General features: G+C 41.6%; 1 protein-coding gene across 1 annotated transcript in view; it reads left to right on the top strand.

Annotated features, from left to right (window-relative positions):
- LOC138014095 (polycystin-1-like) overlaps nt 1-23,668 on the top strand; it is an 80,596-nt gene that overhangs the window by 56,078 nt on the left and 850 nt on the right. Inside the window, 9 exon segments of the mRNA XM_068861123.1 lie at nt 3,723-3,875; nt 6,107-6,349; nt 8,733-9,353; nt 11,059-11,283; nt 13,494-13,677; nt 16,226-17,451; nt 18,631-18,802; nt 19,561-19,818; nt 20,409-23,668. The exon segment at nt 20,409-23,668 is cut by the window's right edge and continues 850 nt beyond it. Of these exon segments, the coding sequence (XP_068717224.1) occupies nt 3,723-3,875; nt 6,107-6,349; nt 8,733-9,353; nt 11,059-11,283; nt 13,494-13,677; nt 16,226-17,451; nt 18,631-18,802; nt 19,561-19,818; nt 20,409-23,062 (5,736 nt within the window). The 3' untranslated portion in view covers nt 23,063-23,668.

Genomic DNA, 23,668 nt, shown 5'->3' with positions numbered 1-23,668 from the left:
GAGTGTAGTAACGGCCTTGAAGTGGGAACAGAGGAAGATTATTACTGGGTTGCCGAATGGCAATCCAGTCATAATTAATATGAGTTGTGTTTTTCCGTTATAATTTTGTTTTTTTCCGAGTCATGAAAATGGAAAAGTTGCGCAATAGGTCTTTCCTGTCACTCCCCTGCTAAGTATTGTCTTTGTGCGTAGAGTTTTCTGCGCTTATTTTTGGTACGTTTCAGAGGGTAGTAGAAATGCGTAGATTTTATCCGGTGGACACAGTAATTAACCTGCAATGGCGTAGAAGTCATTGTAACGCAAATGGAGTTTAAGTGGATCTTTAAACGAAATATACCCTTTTGGAGCTCTTATGGAACGTCAATTCGATAAAAAAAACACAAGCGGTAAATTATGAATATCTGGAATCATTAAAAGCTACGAATAAATTGTGGACTTCGACAACAATTGCATCTTTCGCCGTCGGATATCAAAGTAAGCTATATTTCTAATATTTTACTGATTGGGATGTTATGTACAATATTGAAACCAAATGGTAAATTCTCCAGTAACTTTTTCTCGGGGGATTTGGGTCTAACAAACTCAAATCGAACACCTTGAGTGGATGTCGAATCTCTGTTGTCTGGCTATTTATAATTTTATTTATTTGCTCTCAACTCTGCACAGTCTTCAGGTAAAAAAACAAATTCTTGTTAGTCAAAAATGATTTGAAGAAAAGTTTGTTGTCCATTTTTTGCTTCATTATTCAAGGAAAAGATTCATCGAAAAGGGTTTTATCCTGAACTCCGGTGAGAAATTTATTTCGTTGCGTAGGGTTGTTGACACGGCGTATGCTGCTTGTTCGCACGCACGGAATGATATTGGAAGGTTTTTTTTGCCGCTAATAGCAAATATGTGTTTTGTTTCAATCGAATTTTTGGCTGAAAAAGGTTTTTTTGAGATTTTGGTGCCTTTGTTGATTCATCGTGTTGCGTAAATATGAACGAATTTGCATACGTGGGTTGACATGTTTGCATAACGATGGCAGGAATTTGCTGTTTAGTTTAGTTATTCTCGTGTGTGTTGCTTGTTTGCAAGCACGGAATGAAAATGAAGGGTTTTTTTGCCTCTAATAGCAAATATGTTGTTTGTTTCAATAAAATTTTTAGCTGGAAAAGGTTTCTGTGATATTTTGCCACCTTTGTGGATAACTAATTTGCATGCGTGGATTGATTTTACATCAATTGCAGTGACTTACACTTCAGAAGAGACATCCTGTTGCTTTAATTTCGGGGATTTAAAAATCTTTATATTTTTCTTCGGAAAACTGTAGTAAGCCACCTTAACCAATGAAGTCCCCGCTTCCTAATTCTATTATGCATTTTGCTGCACAGAAAACTAAATTTTATCCAGATTGAAGCTCGGAATATATTCCGAGTGATGAAACCAGGAGCCCATGAATAGGAGCGAACAACTCCCATTCTCAGCATATGTCACGGCATTTTTACAGATCGACTACCTTTTCCGCAAAAAAACGAAGGTAGTTCAGGTTCGGTGGCCCTATGACGTCGAGTTAGTTACTTTTAATTGGTCAAAGGGCTCTTGAAGGAGTCTCATTTGCGGGAAATTCAAACTAAGAATAAATCGGTCTGTGAAAACGCTGTGACAGGAATATATTGCTGTTGTTTGCTCCTCGTCATGGACTCCTGATGTTACTGCGTTTAAAGGGAGAGTATCACGGTATTGCTCACGTTCTAGCCGTAACAAATGTCATCATGAGCCAATCGGAAGCAACAATATAATTCGTGCGGGAAATGTACACGTACGTGTAAAGATTACTCGATTAATAAACAATCACTAATGAGCCAAGGGCGGTCGACTTCGCGGATGACTGAGCGAGAAATTTTCACGCGTACGTGTAAATTTCTCCCACGAATTATAACGTCGCTTTCGATTGGCTTATAACCGGTGACATTCGCTGCGGCAAGAACATGCGCAATACCGCTCTTTAATTGAGATTAATCCGCTTTTACTTTCCTGGGAGCAAAGAACTGGACCAAGCTGACTGCCCTCAAAGTCAGGGAGCGACTACCCTTACCATTGTTGCAGTTAGGCCAACTAACTCTCTCTCTCTCTCTCTGTCTGTCTCTCTCTCTCTCGTGTTTTCCTCACCTTTACTAAAAATAATTTTTCGTGTATTCATTCGTAGATCAAGGAAAAATGTTTGGACGCCTTATTGGGGAAACACACGGGAGTGTCGGAAGATATGGATTTAAAGGATCTGGCGCAAGTGTTTACCGCTGTAGCAGCAGTTACTAATAAGACAGAAGACAACACTCCAACGATGAACGTAAGTAGATCGATGAAAATGAGGGCTTGGAGCAAGAAATTGACAAAGAGCCAATCAAGGCATAAACTGAGGGTTTAAGTTCAGGCCTGTGAACAATTTTAATTGTACATAGGTGCATGATGGTGATGATGATCTTGAATTAGTGCAAGAGTCTATGCGTAAATTAGCCGTTAAGAGATCGTTTTGACAACATGTGGCGAAAGTTGATATTAATGAGGGATTTTTTCAGTGTAGTTAGTTGTATTGTAATTTGCACTATAACCATTCTTGCAAATATTATGGAAGGTGGTAAGACCTGGCTAGACTTTGGGCAAAGGAAAGTAGATTAACACCACCTTTTCATGGGTGACTTAAAGAACTACTATGACCAAAAACAATCAATTTTTCTTTTTGTGTGGATTTTAAAATTATGTTAAAATGGAACTACACGTACGATGAAAAAAAAAAAAATCACACTTCGATAGAATTTGCGTTGAATGCTCAACAGGCGAATTTTTTTTGTAATTTCAAGAGGAAGACTGTTTATTTTAGCTCCACTTTTTTCATTTAACATACCGCCATTACTTGGTGCGACGTTCAGCGATCTGGATCGTGGAGAAAGTGACCTCATTTACTCACTACATTAAAAATGAAGTGTTTGAATGGGGCTAATTAGTATGCAGCGTGAGAGTTTTTGGTTTTCAGGTTGTCAAATTCGTGTCAGTTCTGCATACTAATTATGCCGCATTCACAAACTGCATTTTTAAGAAGTCATATTCTCCTCGATCCAGCTCTCCGAGTGCTTATCTGTCAGAACCACAACAGCTTATGGGGGACCGTTAAATGAAAAAATTCCCATCAAAATAGTTTTTCTCTTGAACTGATTGCATAAAATGTCGCATTTCGATAATTCAGCTCAAGAACTTTCGAAATGTGAAGGAAAATGAGAAGTGATTTTTGATCGTAGTAGCACTTTGACTAAACAATAAGTGACCCAAGTTGTAAGCTTTGATTTACAAAGACGCTTGTTTATTTTTACTAGAATTTTCCTATTAAATGGCCCGCCATTATTAACTTTAAAAGACTCTCTAGTTTAAGAATGCAACGCATGTGCACTCGTCTGAATTAATATGCAACACGGGAATTTCGAGCGTTCAGACTTATAAACTAGTGTTTTGTATTTATAATAAGTTGCATTTACACGCTGAAATTTTAAGCTAGATTGCTTTACACGGTACAGCTGACAAAATGTGTATTTTTTAGCGAGAAGAAAGATAGTAGTAGGGCGCCCCAGATTGGGGATTTCTATCTCTGAATACTGTTCCAAGAGATTCGAACTTTTAAACAATAGGATTTAGTGTCGAGGCGCATAGCACCAGCTGGCGCATTTATTTCCATTTCTTTTGTCCAACAGCACAAACTTTCTGATTCCTCGAAGAAAGGCAGCGACGCGATTTTAAAGCAAGCTAAGGGAGGAGAGGCCTCGAGCGAACAAATAGAGGAATGTGCAAAAATCTTAGTTGGTACTACAGACAATGTCCTTCGTGCAATAAACACTTCTAGAGAGGTACGTTTATAGATTATGATGGCATCGGGAGAAGGGTGCCTTAAAAACATTTTAAAAGATAGTTTCAGTTAATGGAATAAATTGAACAGTTAACGATAGCAACTCGGCTTTGTTAGAAACTAAACTGACCTATTACAACAAAAGGCGATCATCGAAACAGCCGTACGCAATGCATGTAGCTTGCACTAAGTATGCGCTGAAAAACGCGTCTTTAAGACGTAATTAAGTAATTAAGCTCGCTTATGCCTCTGATTGAGTGAAACTGTAAAGCGCAATTTGAGCTCAAAAGAGCTCGAACTCATATTGTCCGTACTCAAGCACACGAAAACAAACAAGAAATGCTAGTACCTTGGAAAGAAGAAATGGGATCATGTATTCCTTGAAGGCAAGTGTTCTACTGTATTGGTAGCTTGCGTTAATTACGTAAGTAGTAGTAGGAGTAGCCTGCGTGGCAAGCGTTAAAAGGGGAGGAAAAGAGGGAGACGGAGAGTGCCATTCTCGTCCCCATCGCCCTTTTCGTTTCTCTTAGTCGGCGGGGCCTTGGCACGAGAAAACGAAGGGCTTCGCTTTCTCGTGCCAAGGCCCCGCCGACTAAGAGAAACGAAAAGGGCGATGGGGACGAGAATGGGAGAGTGCGAGAGACGAAATGGAGAGGGACTGGGGAGAAACGATCCAGAGCTCTCCCCAGTCCCCCCATTTCGGCACTCGCCTTACCCCCAACTTTCCTTCCCCTTTAAGCGCATGTAACTTAGGACCAGAATCACTTGTCTATTTCGAGGTCTTTGTCGTAAAGAGTGGTTTGGGCGGACAAGTTAGCTAATTCAGACAAACTCCTTAAGAGGGAAGTGAACCTTGCAGTTGTTTGGACAATTTAAGCAATTGTCTCTCGATGAGACGCAATGGCAGTGAAGATGGGAACACATGATCCCGACAAATTGGGTCGTGTCGTACCTCATTGAAGGGGCTTCAGGATTGGCCAAAAGAACAATAGAACGAACAAAGATAACAATGGATTTAGCACAGAAAATAATAGGAAGTACGACACTATACAGCCTTTAAAATATAGTGTTCAACAAGAGGTACGACCCTACCCAACAAATTGACCTGCTCGTGCTCCTAACTGATTGACCGATTACATGGCGAGTTTCAGCTCGGGCTGAAATCTCGCTCCGCGCACCGGGCTGAGACATTGTTCCAATTACATGCTCAATTTCAGCCCGGGCGCAAAACGCAAATTTCCATGGGAAAATTTACTGTAATGCGAAAATACAGCCGATGCGCATGCTCACGTTCCTGGGTTTTTAAACCCAGGCTGAAACTGAGCTTCTCCATGTAATCGCCACTTTCATTTCAAGAGGATTTCTTTTAGAACCCGGGCTGAAAACTAAGCCCGGCTAACCGGGCTGAAATCCGCCATGTAATAGGGCCCTAAGAATGCCATGCTTGTGTTCACGGCTGAATTAATGTGCAGCACGGGAGTTTCGGGATTTCAGACTTTTTAATTCGTGTTTTGCATATGTAATAAACTGCATTTACACGCTGAAATTTTAAGCTTGTGAGTAAGTGACAACACGTTTACCTAGATCCAACCTTCTGAGGTTTGAACGTGAGTAATAGACCAATTTCGATATATTAAAATTCAGTCATAAACAAAAGGCATCCTCTCGGGGCTCTGGCGAATAAATATAAGGATTTGTTTGAGTTTATTCCCCAGAGCCTCGAGATGATGTCTTTTGTTTGGGACTGAATTTTAATATATCGAAAGTGGGCTTTTGCGGGCCGTGAAATCCAAAACTTACATTCAAAGAAAAGAGGTCAAAATTCTGGTCAAAGTTAGGTGTTAAGCAAACACACTTTCAAACTCTGAAGGAAAAAAAAGGAAGTGATTTCTTGATCATAGTAGCAGTTTAAATATATATATATTTATTAAGGCAATCTCGATTTAGCGACAACAAGACTTCCGCATAACCATTGTTATTACCATTGCTATAATTATCTTTCCTTATCGACTTAGGTACAGTTTGTGTGGATAGATGGTTACCACCTGTAACCTTGGGTATCCACATAACTCCAATGAACCTTGAACACAAAACACTCTCCTGATAATCTTCTTAGTTTCTAAGAGGAAGTCCTTCTGTAAAAGCTGTACGGGGTACTCTACGCCATTTTTTTTTGTCCACTTGTCAAGGTCAGCACTCATGGATGATGATTATTATTACTATTAATTACAGGATGGCAGAAATATGTCCAAGACGGCACGGGACACTTTAAAAAATCTGACGGCAGCCGTGGGGACGACCCTAATCCCAGGGGAGGAAGAGAAAGAATTGAGTTCGACATCTATAACTGCGGCTGTCTGCATGGAAAAGCTAGACGAGCTTGGCAACAAATCAATATCCCTCAATGGAACCGAAGCTGTGTTGCCATCTGATTTTTCATCCTCTTTCGCGACTAATTCAATCGTTCAAAGAGTAGTAAGTCTTTCTCTAAAATTTCCTCGAAGTAGCTCTTTGTTTCCCTTGCTGTCTCAAATAGATTTTCTCAATATTCCAGAGCACTTTTTTTAAATAGAAATCCTTACATTTAATAGACCATATTCGTATTCTCAGTATTGGACTGGAACTAGCTTGCAATGGAGGCTAATGCGGGGAAATCTTTTCAAATGCAACTACTTTTTAATATATTCCCCCGCATTAGCCTCCATTGTAAGCTAGTTCCAGTCCAATAATGGGAATACGAATATGGTCTATTGTAATTATGAGTAGGGATTTCACAGTAGTGAGAGCACTCGCCTCCCACCAGTGTGGCCTGGGTTCGATTCCAAGACATGTTGAGTTTGTTAGTTCTCTAGTCTGCTCCGAGAGGTTTTTCTCCGGGTACTAAGGTCCTTATTACATGATACCGGTGTGATTTAAGTTTATACGAGCCCGGTCTGAAGCTATGAAAGGGATTACATGACACCGTTACGAGACTTGCGGGCGGCACTTTTGGACTCTGTTGTTACCCGCCATCTTGCAATGCTGCAACAACACTCTTGGATGTATGGATTTAAGAATAACAAGTTTGAATTTTGGCTATAGACTAGTAGAGGCTCCCCTCGATGAGCTCCGGACTGAAAAAAAAAGTTCACTTATTTCTGAAAGTTGTAAATATTCACCCCTACATTTTTATCAGCTCTATTATCAAATTTTCAACCTCGGGGACGCGCGTTTCTACCCTTTTGTTCAGTTTTGTCAAAGCTTTGTTACCCGTTCATTTCCACTCTTGCCGCGGTTAAGAGGAGTGGCTCTTAACTACAGAAAGACAATGGTTGCTAAGGAAGCTCTTTAGTCAAGAGCCCAAAGACAAAAAGGTTGCATATATGGTTCTTTGACTAACTTTTTCAATGAAAATCTGACATCACTTCAATCAGAAGGCGCATGCGCAACAAGTCTCAGCCCTCTGCCGTGCGTTTCGGTGAAATAGAGGTAAAAGCTGTCAGGAAACGAAAGGAAGAGGCGGTCACCGGATGGGAACCACCCCATTATTTTTCGTAAAGTGTAGCATGGAATTTCTATTTGGACAAAAAAATGGAACTGATGTTTTGAAAAGCGTATCTAAGGAGGACCTTATGACGTCATGATTTTTTTGAGAAATAATTTCTTTTAAAACCCATGCTACAGATTTCTTAGAGTGTTCTGAAAATGTTTCGTTCAAAATTTGTGAAAAACACACCGGTAGTTAAGTCGCTTAGTTTTTAGGCATTTTCTGTTTTGGTCAAGTGAGTCGAACCAGACAAAGGAATGATAAATAGCACACACTTTGCAAAAAGGATAATTGTAGAGTTAAAGGAATTCGAGGAATGACTATTTGAAGGGGTCCACAGCAAAGGTTTGGTAGTTAAGAACCACCCCCTTTAAAAATTTGCAAAGGGAAGCGAAATTTTCAAGTATCCAAACATGTCCTTGGCGGGAATAAGGAGGTTTGTTTTGATCTTGGCAAACGTTGGTCCGTGAAACAAATTGCGAACACTTTTTCAAGGTCATACGAAAGTCGCTCTATCATCAAATTTCCGACCTCGGATATTGCATTACTAGCTTTCTGATTGGCTCACTCCATCTCGGTTATCAGCTCATATACCGTAATGACCTTATCTGGAAACTGATTGCGTCTGTCCATTTTCAAAAACTGAGACAACATCCTGTCGTTATGGAAGCAAAACAGTTCAGAATTTAATTAAAATGTAATTAGAACTATCAGTCCATTCGCACTCTTTGGATATGAGACTGGTTATAGCCAGCTCGTCGCTTCGCACCTCGTTGGCTATTTACCATCGCATATCCAAAGCGCGCTCATGGAATAATTGTTAAATACGTTTACACTTTCGTGAATAATTGCTTATTATCGATGAAAGTACAGGCATATTCAGCCGACATCATCAAACAAAGGTTAACACATTTTTTGATCAAAAGACCTCGTTAAACTCTTCGAATTCGATCCAAAAGACTAATGTAGGCTTTTTTTCGGAAAGTCAACACTGAGTAAGTAGACAAGGATTCGCGGAAATCAACTACGCTATGAACTTTATTTCATTGTCAAAGTGTCACTGCTTTTGTAACTAACTGGGAACAGCTAACGTGCAGATGGAATAAGCAATCGTGGTATGTAGGTTGAGTTTGTTGGTTCTCTTCTCTGCTCCGATAGGTTTTTCTCCGGGTACTCTGGGTTTCCCCTCTCCACAAAAACCACTATTTGATTTAATTTGAATTAATTTCGTTAGTGTCCCCAATTAGTGCTCTTGTACTAGATCCGTTGTTGTTGTTGTTATTATTATTATTATTATTATTATTATTATTATTATTATTATTATCCTTTCAGAGCATGGTATCTAACACAAGCCTTTTTGCCAGCCAAGATCAAGAAAAGGGAAATTCTGTGAAGAGTCTTGCAGTAAGTTTATCCTTCTCCGACGAGAATCGTACAGAGTTGAACATCAAAAACCTTACGTCGGAAATCAGCATTATTATTCCCCGAAATGACAAAGAGCGCCGCAATACGAAGGGTGGAGTCAGTTCAAAGACGTACCAGGTACACTCCTTTACAATAGAGCAGAATGCATCTACTGTGCACATTCGAGCAGAATGGGAGGTGAGCGTCGATTTAGAGCTGTACGTAAGAAAAGGAGGTGAACCGAAGCCGCTCGAGGGAGTTTATGACTTTAATGGCAGGCTTCAACTTGGATCTCGCCAAAGTGTGCAGTCATCTACTTCTTTGGACCCGTCAGGGTGCGAACTCTTTCTGTCCAATGATGCGCTAAATTGGACAGCAGCCGGAACGTACTACGTGTTGCTACGATATGTGCGAAACGACTCGCTATCAGAGGAGGAAAAAGCTAAAATACCTTCCGACGACACCATACCCTATACCTTTTCAGTCTATACCTCAATGTGTTTGTACTACGACGTTGACAGGGAGGTCTGGTCCACAGAGGGAACAAAGGTGAGAAAAAATAATTAACAATAGTGAAAACGAACGTGTTTGTGCGTTAGACAGCCCTGAAATGTGGCAAGATCATTAGCTAACGTGGCTGATCGTGTGACAAGTTCGTTCTGTTTCACCAATAGAAAGGTTCTATATCTGTGCAAGAGTGGAAGAACCAGAGGCAAGGGCGTAGCCAGGAGGGGAGGTCCTGGGGTGCCCGTGATCCCCCGTTAGTAAGCCGTGTTTTTACTCAAACAACCTACAATATTCAGGTTGCGAAAACGCGAGTACCCTCTGTTTGACACAGTGTGACCCCCCCCTTTGAAAAACCCTGGCTACGCCCATGAGAGGACCGCAGAGCCATAGGACAATGAATCACACAGGACTCCCTACTAAGGATGGGGTGGGGGGAGGGTGGGCTGGTAGATTTGCATCGGGGGGATGGCAATCCTCTGTTTACACCGGGTTCGAAATCATGACCCTTCAATTTCCGTTTGAAATTTCGAGAATTCCATGTGCCCAATGGAACAGAACTTTCCGGTTGCCCAGACACGACACAAGCCAACGCGCTTTCATGTAAATTTCGCGGCAATCAGAGAGATTCGAATGATATTGCCCGAAACGGAAAATACCTTAATAGTCTTAGTTTGTCTACCCAAATTTTGAATAAGCATTGTTTTTGTTTGCCCTTGGGACCATTGTAAGTCCCAAGAGAAACTGGAAACAATGCTTATTTAAAATTTGGGTAGACAAACTAAGACTATTATGGTATTTTCCGTTTCGGGCAATTGACGTCTGCTCGAGACAAAGGGAACACTAATTCGTTCACACGGGGAACGATAGTTCGCTCCGATCTGTCATACCAGTTAAAGTGCAACTCTGTGCCCTAGCCCCGTCAAAGTGAACTGGTCCCCGACACAATCAGAAGACTACGACCAGTAGCATACAACTTCTTAATCTATTTGTGTCACGCAGATCAACTTCCACATCAGCTATTTAGCTGCCTTTTTTATCGACTTACATAACAAATAAAGTATGTATGTAGGTATGTATTTTACATGCCGCGATATTTTAAGATTGACTTTCCCGCGAAACCAGACATTTCCAACCAACCATAATTGGATAAAACCCTTGGGATTTAGATTGGTCACGTGTGCGGCAACCGTGCGACCCGATATTTGTCTGCAAATATCTTGGTCTGTTGGTCCATGCTTATAAGTATCGGAATTGCATGTTTATTGTTATGGGTCGCTGACCCAATAGAATTGCGTCCTAAATGAATACAAGCGCGAAGCGCGCAGGTCATAGATCAACAGGAAGAAACGAGGATCCGTAACTTACTTTACGGACCGACAAAACGAGATTGGTGAGGTATTAACTATATCTCTAAGGTATTAAGGCAGAAGGAAACTAGTTAAAGTAAGGAGGAACGTTCAACTGCCTCAAATGATTGGCATTCGTAAAAAACTGAAAAACGAATAGATCTTATTGGCTTTTGAAATAGCTGCTTGGAAGATTTAAACAATTTCACAAGTTCATTTTCACACAAACAAAATCAAAAATTGCTAGAAAGTTTTGCATAAAAATTTCCAATATAGGGGGCGAAACAGCGGGCGGTACTGTAGAATACGGCCCGCTAAGTTAGCCAATCATAACACGCGCCTTATCTGAGAGATATATTAAACCATCTTTAACCGTTTCGGTGTTTTTTCTCTCGTGGCAGGTGGGTCTAAAAACAAACCGGACCGTGATAGAATGCTTAACCAACCACTTGACAACATTCGGGAGCAATTTTTTTGTCCCACCGAACAAGATCAACTTCAAGGGTTTGAGCTTTGACAAACTACTAAAAAGTCCGCTTGCGCTTATCACGGCCTGCGTGATTCTTGGTGTCTACATCATCTGCTTGATTCCCGCTCGAAGAGCTGACAGAAATGATGCTTTAAAGGTAATGTTTCCATGTAAGGGTTAAAGGTTGTTTACGTCTCGCACACGTTCATAGCAACGACATACAGCACTACTCTCAAACAAGAGAAAATTTGGAGGGAAGAGAGGGCATTCCCCATACATTGGGTAATGTTTTAGATCGACTCCCACGCTGTACATATCCGAAGGGGATTAGGCAACAGCCAATCGTATGGCAGGAATGTGTTCTCTTAGCGTGGGCTATCCACACAGAACACATGAGTGGTTGTTGCTTAATCCCCTTGGGATACAGCTGTTTCAAGAAAGGTTGTCCAAAAGAAGCGTAAAAGCGTTCGTGCAGTGCAGTGACGACCTACTATGGCGACGATAAGCGTTAATGAAGTGGCAGTACGCACAGACTTGTGTTCAAGGTCTCTTCCGCCATCACTGCCAAAACACGTCCAAAAACAAAAGGGTTCATTAGCAAAAATGATGGTTCTGCACGTGCACCACGATTTTTGGTACATTTCTCAAACTTTTTCTGCGAAACATCACATAAAGTAAGGAAGGGTTAAAGTCGTCAGAATCTTGCTTTCTCTGCGAATTCTAACCCTTTGTTACTAATTCATGGCCTGGATAATTTGACGGAATTTTGAAACTCTCTATCTCAATGTCAGTTTTGGTTGACTCAAACTGACAGTTTACCATAATGCCTTTCGGCATTGTCGCGTAGGCTTTTATGCTTCTTTTGGACAACCCCTTTCGAAACAGCTGTATGTACAGCGTGGGAGTCGATCTAGCAATAACTTGACACATATTACCTATGGCCAAGGGTGTTATGGGAGATGACTTCTCTTCCCCATTTATTTTCTCTTGTCTCAAATGATTCGCGGTCCGTAGAGATGCATCAGCGTATTAATTGTGGTGCTTGCTCTGTTTTATAAAGCTAACCATGCTGTGCTGATTTCACTGGGGACTTTAAAGCGCCGGCTGCACGTTCGAACATTGTTATGAAACATTTGTTGGATCAACAATGTTTGAACGTGTCAGGAGCATGCATTTTTGATGACCCCGCCGACCAGCTCTTGACTTTGAAGAGTTTAACTGTCGTTTATTTGGATGTAACGTAGATCGTTCATTTTCTCGCGCGTGCAGCTTAATTAATTTGATCTTATTTTATCCATATTTGGGCATAAAATAGACCACTTTCGACATATTAAAATTCAGTACTAAACAAAAGACATCATCTCGAGGCTCTAAGGAATAAACTCATACAAATCCTTATATTTATTCCCCAGAGCCTCGAGGTGATGTCTTTTGTTTTGGACTGAATTTTAATATATCGAAATTGGTCTATTGGTGGGTTTCGTTAAATCCTCAGGTTTGTTCCAATGAAGAGAGTTGCAAGTTACATGCTCCCTCTGTCAGTGCTCCGTTTTACGGGTATTTAAAGCCATAGCTACACGGATCAGAGGAAAGTCGAAACAGACGTTTAAGTCACCGAGGATCGAACCGGGGGCCTCTCGCTCCGAAGGCCGCGCACTAGCCAACTGAGCCACAACTGCTCCTCAACGATTGGTTCTGGTTTCACTTTTTATTGGTTGAAAAAGTGGCGCGAGAACTTTGAACCAATCACTGAGTGAAGTAATGCAAAACCAAAGCAATTCGCTAATTTTTTTCGACACTCAATTGAAAATTGCTCTATGAGCTATCTCTGAAGCTTTAGGCGCAATTTATCAGATAATCTCTGAGTAATGACGCTTTGAAATTTTTAAATTTGACAAAGAATGTATGGACTCATTAGCGCATTTGCCACCTACGATTTTCTTAGTTTTTGGTGGCTAATAACTCGCTCGTTATTAAAGCTAAGTTTTACACGTTCTTTTACCTTTTCAAGTCAATTTGTAAATAGCACGATCCCTGAGGTCAGCAAACTCGTATGTTGATGAGACAAAATGTAAAAAAATGAAGTCAGCAAAGATTCGCCTATAATATAGACCAGTCTCAAGATCATGTCAGTTGTGGCAAGCAAGAGACAGTTTGGTTCCAATCAGGACTGAGCCCGATATGTCTCGCACGAATCTCTGTTCGTGTAGCACTCTCGCGTAAAATATCGCAAAATAGTCTGGAGTGAAGTATAAGTACGATCGTCCGGGTGAGTGAGGATTGTTTTGGGTGACATGGACTGACGTCAAAGTCCAGAGTGTAGCCCACGTAAACTGACAGGCTACTCACAAGCGAGTTTTTTTGCAGACTGGAGTAAGCCTACTTCCTGACAACGACTCAAGAGATACGTATTGCTATGAAATACATGTTCACACGGGATTTGCGCGAGGAGGCGGCACAAGTGCTGAAGTTTCGATCGTTCTCACTGGAGGTCTCGGAGACAGTGAGCCAAGGGTTTTGAAGGATAACAACAGGAAAAACTTCAAAACAGGTGGGTTGTTTCGTTGAGATGAATAAATAGGGAGTTTAGGACCGACGACGGTTACAGCGACGAAAACATCACTTCAAAATATTAGGTTTAATCCATCGTGTTTACATTGTACAATATGGGCGCGATTTATCCTATAACTGGATAGGTATAGATGGATTTGAATTAAAAAGAGAGAATCAAAGATTCACTGTTGTGTGCATAGGTTGTCGTTACAACCTTAAATCTGTTTTTTTTTTCTCAGTAAGGGAGAGAAATGTACAAAAATGCGTGCAGCAAGAGTATGTTCCGTCTTTTAGCCAATAATAGGGACCTTAAGATCTAGGACGGCAACCTGAGCGAGAACGCCATCAAACAATGGACATCAATAAGCAAAACAATGGCTGTGAACGTGCGCTTCGAAATTTGTACATTTCTTTCCCATTTTCTGCCAATCTGCAACTTGAGATGACCAAATCTCAACTTCCAAGGTCGACGTGAGTGCACAAGGGCAAATCTTTAATTTTCGTTCTTAGCTTCAACACTGTTCCTTCCAATAGACCTTATTCACGATGGCCGCCATGTTGGATTTGCTATTATCATGCAAATTAGCTACACACTTCTGAGGGGGAAAACAACACAAGTTCGAGAGGTTATAACGAACATCTCAGCCACACAGATGATTTGCTTCACGTTCATGGAATGTTTATCACCTAAGCGGTAAAATACAATCATTACAGAAGTTACTTCGGCGTTTTTTTTATCGAAAAATGAGCAGATAGCGAAGTACAAAGTCAAAATGTCAAAGGCAATCAAAAGATATAAAATTATTATAAAAGGTACTTAATTCTAAATACTAAAATGAACTTTTAGCAATGTTATTTCAATATTTTGACTAGCCGATTTTCCGCAATTTGCTGTTTTTCCAATGTTTGCCCCCCCAGCATAACACATGGCTAATTTGCATGACAATTTGAAAACCAACATAGCGGCCATCGTCAATAAGGCCTATTCAGTTCTTGGATAGTTTGGATAATTTGTGGAAGTTGAACAAACTGAAATAATCACGAAACACTGTAAGAATCATAAACTAGCACTATTAAAGGACGTTTTTGCGGCCGGGGAGCTTAAGCAACGACAACGGCGACGGCAACAAGAACGTCACAAATTTAGTAGGCAAAGACAATAGCTTTGCACGCCCTGCACGTGCGTTTTTCGCTGTTGTCCATTCCTTTGCTTTCGTCAGCCAAACAGCAACGTGAAATAGCCAAATTTGAGGTGTCATCAAGAACGTCAGCACTTGATCATGAGGATAAATTTTTATTTTCTCCCCTAAATTAAGGTAATTTCTTTGATTTGTTCTACTATCAAACTTTTTTGGAAACTTGGCATAATTAACATCCATGATATGAACATTAAAAATTGCAATAAAAAAAATGGGATCACCGTGCTTGTTTACGCGTCAGCAGGCTCTTAAAATGGGGTATTTTTTAATGTTTTTGCGTTAAAAATTCGAATTACCTTCGTACAGAATTATGTCTTGGTTACTTCAAAGACGCCGTCTTTGATTCCCTGGTTGTGGGAATAGTGCACTTTTTGGGACAGTTCCGTGGTTAGCTTGAAGTCCTCGCCTTGGGTAAAATACACCCAGTACGGAACTGTTTTCCAAAAAAAATTCATGTTCTACTATCAAACTTTTTTTCTTCTTCAAATATGTTCTTAATTAGACTGTTCTTGGCAAATACCTGAAAAAAGAATCGGGGATCACCGTGCTCGTTTGAGAGAAAAGGAGCATTTATTTCGCTATCGGGTTTAGTTTGAGCGAAATCTCTTACGTTTTGTTTGCGCACGTGCTCATGTGTGCGCTAATGACGCGAAAATCGTGCGCAGTAGGGATGCGCAATGCAATACTAAGGAATTACCTTAAGTGCCGTTCAGACGAGTGTCATTTTTGAGGGACTACCACACCCTTGTCATATTAAAAAGGTTGAAATAGTCACGAGGCGATTAAAATGACTCGAATTTATACTTTGAGATGACGTTTTCGTTGCCGTCGCCGTTGTCGTTGCTTCTGATCAGCTCCCTATTAATGTTTTGAGCCGCCGTCTTACCTAATGTTTTCTTGTAGTAAGTAAAACCAAGGAAGTAAGTGTCCCGTTCACAAGTAATTTGCAACAATTAATACTTTGATTTCTCTACCATGGGCAGCAGGGGCCCATTTTTCGAAAGTCCAGAAAAATTTTTGGGCCCAAAAAGCCATTTGTAAACCTGCTACCCAACCGCTTGTTCAGGAACGCCAATCTTTTAACATGTTTTCAAGGTAACAAAAGGCAAACTGACTGTAAAGTTTGACGACTCAAATCCACTCCGTTCTTGAGATACAGAGGAAATTGTGACTCCCGAGAATGGCTCGTAAAGTTTCGGGACTTTCGAGAAAAGAGCCTCAGGTCAGTGTGGAGAACAGGTTCTCTCCGGACAAGAATGATATTTCTGCTGCTGGATACGCTGACCTTAAAAACCGAGGCATTGTCAAAGAACATCGTAATCAAATTCCAATTTTCTTTCTTTGTAGGGTCCGTTGATCCTTTCCTACTGACTGTGCCCCAGTCTCTCGGCAGCCTGAAACACATTCGAATATGGCACAACAACAGCGGAAACTATCCTTCCTGGAATCTCCTTCGTGTAATGATCCAAGACATTCAGACAGACCAGCGTTGGTGGTTCGTGTGCGATGACTGGCTCGCTGTCGATGAAAGCGATGGTAAAGTCGAAAGGATCCTTTATCCGGCCTCCAAGAAAGAGCTGACGAAGTTCAACGTCCTTTTCGCGTCCGAGGTCAGAAAAAACCTCACCGACGGGCATATCTGGTTTTCTGTTGTTGCTCGCCCACCAAGAAGTACTTTTACGCGTGTTCAGCGGCTGACTTGCTGTTTGTCGATTCTCATGTGCACAATGGTTTCAAACGCGATGTATTACAATGTAGGAGAGAACCAAACGCCCCAGAACGCTATCAGGATAATGGGTTTCAGCTTTTCCATTCGCCAAGTTTCGATCGGTATAGTGAGTAGCGTGGTAGTGTTTCCAGTCAATCTAATCATTGTCACTATCTTCCGCAAAGCAAGACCGAAGGCAAATCGATACACAGCAAAGCCACAAGGCACGCGTGCAGATGACGTTGATATTGAGGCAGCCGAAGATGAGAAAAAACCCGTGACTTCAAAGCAACCTGGCCTCCCTCATTGGTTTGTTTACATAGCGTACGGTCTTGCCTTCGTTGCTACCTGTGCCTCAGGATCATTTGTCGTTATGTACGGAATGGAGTTCGGACCTGAAAAGTCTGCCCAGTGGCTCATGTCAATGTCTATATCATTCCTGCAAGACGTGCTTCTCAACCAACCTATCAAAGTCTTTGCGTTGGCTACCTTCTTTGCGGTCCTCGTCAAAGACCCCAATAAGGCCGAACAGGATTCTTTGACGGACGCGAACGCCCTCGCGAACGACGAGGAATGGTTGCATAAGACCACAGAAGATCTGGATCTTGAAACCCAACAGGAACTGAAACAGCTGATCAACGACAAACCCCCCAATGAGGCGAAGTTGGAGATTGCACGCAAACTGCGAATGAAGGAAAAGCAAATGAAATCCATTATTAGGGAAGTAATCTGGTATGTCATATTTCTGTTGGTACTTCTCACCATAAGCTACGGAAACAGAGATCTAACAACGTCTAAGGTGACGAGATACATGAGCAACATCTTTGAAAAAGCTGCCTACAGTGGGAACCTAACATACGGAAAGGTATGCTTAAGACCTGTCAGTTTTATCATAAACCTTACATATACGGCAGCGGAGCGGTTGATGGGCGTATGAATTAACATGAATCGAGTGCTTCCTCTTTATCTGTAATCCACAACTTAGTTCAGTTGGTTGAAGACTGGAGGTGTATATCCCGGTCGGGCCAACATACAAATTTCAATTCCTGATTCTAGATTCCAGATCCTAGATTTCAATTTCGGAACCCGACCCAATCTGCAATGCGTTTGCATAAAATTGCGCGTCAATCAGAGTGATTCATGCGAATTTGTTGTGATCCTGAGATAACTGGTACAACAATTAGGTCAAATGGGAAGGGAGACTTGAGCACCACCGGTCAGACCGGTGAAAGTAAACAACCTCAAACATTCCAGAAGGGGCAAACTGAAACGGGCGATACAAGAGTATGTGAGAGTTGAAAACTGCGACATAAGAAGTAAGTAAGTAAGTAAGTAAGTAAGTAAGTAAGTAAGTAAGTAAGTAAGTAAGTAAGTAAGTAAGTAAGTAAGTAAGTAAGTAAGTAAGTAAGTAAGTAAGTTTGTCGAATACGTGTTGTTCATAGTTTTACTCCGTGGAAACTACGTTCATTCTGGAATAAATCTTCTTGTTGTTGTTCCGACAACCCTACGTTCAGTTTACTTTGTAAACTACCTTTCCTCAAAACATTCGAACTCGTAACAAATAATTGTTTTATTAAAAACGCCCCCAAAATATAGAAAACTAGATTACAATAAAAGTAAAAAGGCCCAGAAAATCACGCATATGCTTGCCGTGTTTGTAGATCATGGTATAATGGCTCATAACCCATGATGGCTTAGCCAATCAAAACTCTCGAATTGCATTATCCAATGATCCAGTTTTTAATAATATCAAATAGCCTTGACTCGTGGGAGCCGTTTTATAGCAGCATGTACAAAACACAGGTCACAAGTCACAGGTCATTGTTTTACCAGTAGAGAAAGAATCCTAAACATTCATTAAAGCTGTCCTTACACCTAATTAGGTCTAAACAAAAGTTTTTAGGCCTTAGGTTAGCATTGGTAAACGGTTAGGATTGTTCCTGTATTGGTAAAACAATGACCTGTGACTTGTGACTTTTGTTTTGTACCTGCTCGTGTTATAGCTGAGTTGTATAAAAACACGGATATTTTTTTCATTTTCAAGGTGCACGAAATACACCACTACTGGAAATGGCTGAACGAGACGTTCATACCTTCTTTGATGCCTCAATTGTACTACGACAACTTAACAGCCTATGACAAAGGATTCGTTGCCGACGTTCCTACTGCCTGGGTCTTGAGTGTGGCTCGTCTGAGGCAACTTAGGATCAAGAAAGGTACCGTTTTGTTTTGGTTTCGAAAATTTTATTCGTTTGAAGAGGACAGACGTTTAGCTTAGTCCGTTTCCAAATATACTGCAAAATCCCTGTCGAGTCGATTTGTCTAGTTAATTCCTTCAATCTTTTGTTTTCCAATTCGTCCATCGTGTTGTTGCGAAAGGAAATGGCCACACGCACTCTGCGCGTGTTTGATCTTGTTCTTTTAATTTGCCGTTGCTTGCCTCACTGGCGCATAACCTTCTTAGACTTATTCTTATGTTTGCGTCGCCAGAGAAGACTTAACTTTTCGGCCACGTTGATTATCCAAATTAACCTCCAGGAGCGTTTAGCTTGTTTTGTTTCGCTGGGAAAACATGGCCGCTAGTCACGTGAGTGCAAACCAAGAATAACGTCACCGAAAGTCCTATTGACTTCCGCGACCTCTCACTTCGAAACAAATTCAAACTGCTTTTTCGTAATACGTCCCCCGGGGATCATTGTCCCCGTCCTAGTAAAATCTAGTACTGTTACTCCTAGGGGAGCGTCAAAGGGGACATAGCCTTTGAGAGTTTACCAGTAATATTTATCTCTCCTGGCTGAATTTTTTCCCTTTTTTTTTTTTTTTTCAAAAAGAGCAATCCCATTCTTTTTTTTGGAAAATCGGGGCGACTTTGGTAGGTCGAAACTAAAACATTCGGGCCTGGTGATCGGAAGTATTCATTTTGATTCCCTGAACTGTCGCTTGATCTCGATCAAACTGTCTCTTATTTTGACAGATACCTGCACTTACAAGCGCCTGTTCCTATATTTCATCAAAGAATGCAACGATTTCTACAGTATCGCGGAACAAGACCAGAATTCTTTCTTACCTGGATGGAAGCCTAAACGGCAAGAACCGCACGATAATGCCTCCTCTACCCCTACCCCCACAACCACAGTCGAACCAACTGAGAAAGGCCCTTGGGATTTTCAAACGGCGGAGGAACTAAAGACTTATCCGTACTGGGGTTACAAGGCGACCTACAGCGCAGGAGGTAACTTCGTAGATTTGGTAGCCTTATCTTAATTTGAGTTTCTTGAAATGTAGACCTTTTTGTTGGGCTATAATTTCCGAGACTACAAAGAGTTTTTAGACGGTTCACGTTTATCGCGTAGGAGAAAGAGTATGGTAATAGTAAAGGATTTATATACCGTACATGTCACAATTCTTTCTCTGGGGTGACAACGGACGTCAGCATTTAAAGGCACCTCCGGCAGCCGCTATCAGTGCATATTTAATCTCACCCACCCAACCCACGCAAGCATGTGAATGGAGGACAGACCACAACACCAGGGGTCTCCCCTCATACTCTTCATGAATAGTGTGTGGGTTTTTTTGACGTCCACAGTGTTGCCGGTTGATTAAAGGAAAGGTTGTGAGACCATGACGGGGCCTACAGGTTATAGTCCTTATACGGGAAGACTTGAAAATTTGCTGAAGAAATTACAAAGGCGTCACTTTTTAAGACCTTGAGTTTTGGTCCGACCGGCGTTTGAACCCGCTACCTCAAGCACGAATGCCCGATGCTCTGCTAACTGAGCCACCGGTCGTTTTCTGACGTTTGCATGTTCGATTTTGTTGCAGGTTACGTGCAGGTGTTACCCAACGACTTGAGCGAGTCCCTCAAATTAGTTCGAGAGCTTGAAGAAAACAACTGGTTGGATCGTTACACACGAGCCATCTTCTCTGAATTTGCTGTTTACAACGCAAACATTAACCTGTTTTGTGTGGTGACACTTCTGTTTGAACAACTTCCAACCGGAAGTCTCACTGCATACCCAAGCATTCTCACGCTCCGTCTCTTCCGGTACGTAGGTGGGGAGATGTACTTCGTGTTAACCTGTGAAATCGTGTATCTCCTGTTCTGTGCCTTCTTTGTGTTCAAAGAGATCAGAATGTCCATCAAGAAAGGAAGGGAGCATTTGAGGGATCCATGGAGTATCCTTGAAATTGTACTTACACTTCTGTCGTTATCTGCGGTGGGTTTGTACTTTACGCGAATGAAGTTCACCGGAGATGCCCTGCAGTTTATGCGAGAGGACAAGACAGGGTTCGTCAGCTTCCACTACACGGCTTTCTTGGACGAGTGGTTGAAATGCATCATTGGAGTCATCGTCTTCCTCTCATTTCTAAAGATGTTTCGACTTCTGCGCTTTAACCGTCGAATGTCCATGCTACAGCAGGTCCTCAAACGTTGCATTGGCCAGTTGGTATCTTTCATGTTCATGTTCTCGGTGGCGTTTCTGGCGTTTGCACTCCTTGCAAGCCTAGTTTTTGGTCAGTACATGGCAGGGTTTGGAACATTTTGGCGAAGCTGCGCATCGCTGATGGACACTCTTCTGGGCAAGTTTACTTTGCAAGAAATGAAGCACGCCAATCGCATCATTGCACAAATCTTCTTCTACACTTACACGATATCAATGGTGTTTATTCTCCTCAACGTGTTCATATCCATAATCAACGATGCCTTTACGGAAGTTCGCAGCGACGTGGAAAAACAATCGAATGAGTACGAGATAATGGACTTCATGATTCACCGTCTCAAAGAAAACATAGGCAAGTCAATGGGCCATGCCATACACCCAATTTACAAAGAGCCTAAGAGTGACCTGGAGGTCAAATTTGATAAAATCGTTGACAACGCCGACAATGCCATCCATTTTATGAGGAACATCGCTTTCGAGGACATGCGAAAGACAAGGTGGTTTCAAACGGAAAGTTGTACAGACAAGAAGAAAAACCTGATACGGTTACTTATGGAGGTGGACTGGGATTTTTACGAGTCCGAACTTTGTGACTCCATTCCTGTGTTCGAGCGTTTTTTGAGTCAGTATACCGAGGAAGAGCTTGAGGAAATATTGAAGCACTATCAACAGAAGCGAATGGTGGAGGATTTAGTTTTTGAAGAAGTGAATGGCCGAGAAAATTCCTCTGACGAAAGCGACTGTGATAGCGAGAACATTGACAATAGCGATACCGAAGACAACCAATCGAGTAATGACGAGAGCGGTTCGGAAAACGAGGCTGGTGCCGAAGATGGTATTACAACAATGACACCAACATTCGGAATCACGGATCGTCCTGGGAGTGCAGTGAGCGTGAAGAGCCCAGCTTTTCTGATCGCTGAGCTCGAAATCACAACTGAAGAACAAAACGAGAACGCGGATACTACCATTCAAAGAGAAGGCATCATGAGTCCAAGAGAAACGGTGGTTGAAGAAGCTGCGCCAGAAGCTGAGCTTTTGAAAATCCTCGACGACGTACGACGGGATCAAGAAAGTCGTTGTGCCACCGATGCTGAGTTGGACAGTATTCTGTCTAGGCACGCGCCAGTTTGTGATGCCGAATTGCGTACGTATAATAGCGATATGGAGATCGAAGTTGGAAAGAAAAAGAAGAGGAAAGCAGAGAAAAGTCACGAAGGAGAAGCTCCAGAAGAGAACCCGCCAACAGAAGCTTGGGTCCCCGTGGATGACAAAAAGGGTAACGAGGTTTCTGAGGACGGCTCTGATATAAAGATAAAAAAGAAAAGGCTGCAAGAGGAACTGATAAAGAGAAATGATGTGGCCGAAGAAGGAAGGGATAAAGGCAGCAGCGAAGAGAATGTGAAGACTAAAAAGAAAGGGAAAAGAAAAGAAAACGTTTTGTCTGGAGATGAAAAAGAAAACAAGAAAGACATCTCTTCAGAAATAAACGACAAGGAAGAAACAATCCTTGGTGAGGTAAAATTGAAGAAAAAGAAGAAGGTAAGAGGAGAAGGAGAGATTGAAAAAAATGAATCAGCTGTTGGTGGTGGCGGAAAGAAAAAGAAAGGAATGGTGTCTGCCGAAACTGGCGAAGAAATAGGAGATCGAAACGAAGAACAGAAGAAAAAGAAAAAGACGCTGAAAGGAAATGACGGTGAGGATCCAGAAGCTGCCGAGGGGAAAGCAGTTGATGAGACTAAGGAAGAGCCAAACAAGAAAAAGAAAAAGAAAGCGGCAGCAGGAGAAGAAAACGTCGCCTTTGAGAAAGATATGGCATTGAAACAAGATGAAGAAACACTCGAAAAAGAGCTCGGTAGTCTGGACGAGCTGTTCGCAGAGATTCTGGAACTTGGAGATGTGGATCATGTGAAGACCAAAAGAGGCAAAAAGCGCAAGACGAAGATGAAATTAGCTCAGGAAGACGATGATGAACAGATTTTGGTGAAGTCGGGTGAAACAGAGGAAAGCGTGGAAAAGGAGACGCCAAAATAGATCTATTTGACTAGCGAGGAGAGCGAATGCTAATCAGGAACATTGCAGTTGAGAGTTGTAAACCAAGATATACTTATAAAGGTAGTTAGTAAACGTAAAGATATAGCATACTTTTTAGACATTTATTATATTGTATTTTAAAAGATTTTTCAGTGTTCGCTTTAATTCCATGGCCTTGAGCGTTTTCCCCAATTCTTCTGAGCGTTAATACGAAAACTCGGGCTTGGTTCGGAAGGGGAAAGGAGCTTGCGGAAGTGTTACTGCGCAGGCTCAAGAGTAAGCAACGAAAACGGCTACGGCAACGACAACATGACAAAACAATATCATTGGTTAAAAGAGGAAAAAGAATCGTGCTGCATGTACTGTGCAGCACGGATTTTAGCAAGTATGTTTGTGGTCCTCTGCATAACGACGACGTGAAATCACCAAATTTTGACGACAACGTAAGCATCCTGACAGAGAATCTTTTATTTTCTGTTTTCACTCTGAAACCTCTCGTACCAATTTATTTTTAGGATACTTCACCCATATTGTAGGATGTGAACGAGACTGAATAATCGCGAAAGACTTATGAGAGAGAGCCAAGTGATATTTTGAGGTGACGTT

Source organism: Montipora capricornis, chromosome 8 (genome assembly GCF_036669925.1).
Source record: "Montipora capricornis isolate CH-2021 chromosome 8, ASM3666992v2, whole genome shotgun sequence".
In the NCBI taxonomy this organism is placed as follows: Eukaryota; Metazoa; Cnidaria; class Anthozoa; order Scleractinia; family Acroporidae; genus Montipora; species Montipora capricornis.
The sequence above is the reverse complement of the archived record's forward strand: the minus strand, read 5'-3'. Positions and strand labels throughout refer to the sequence as shown.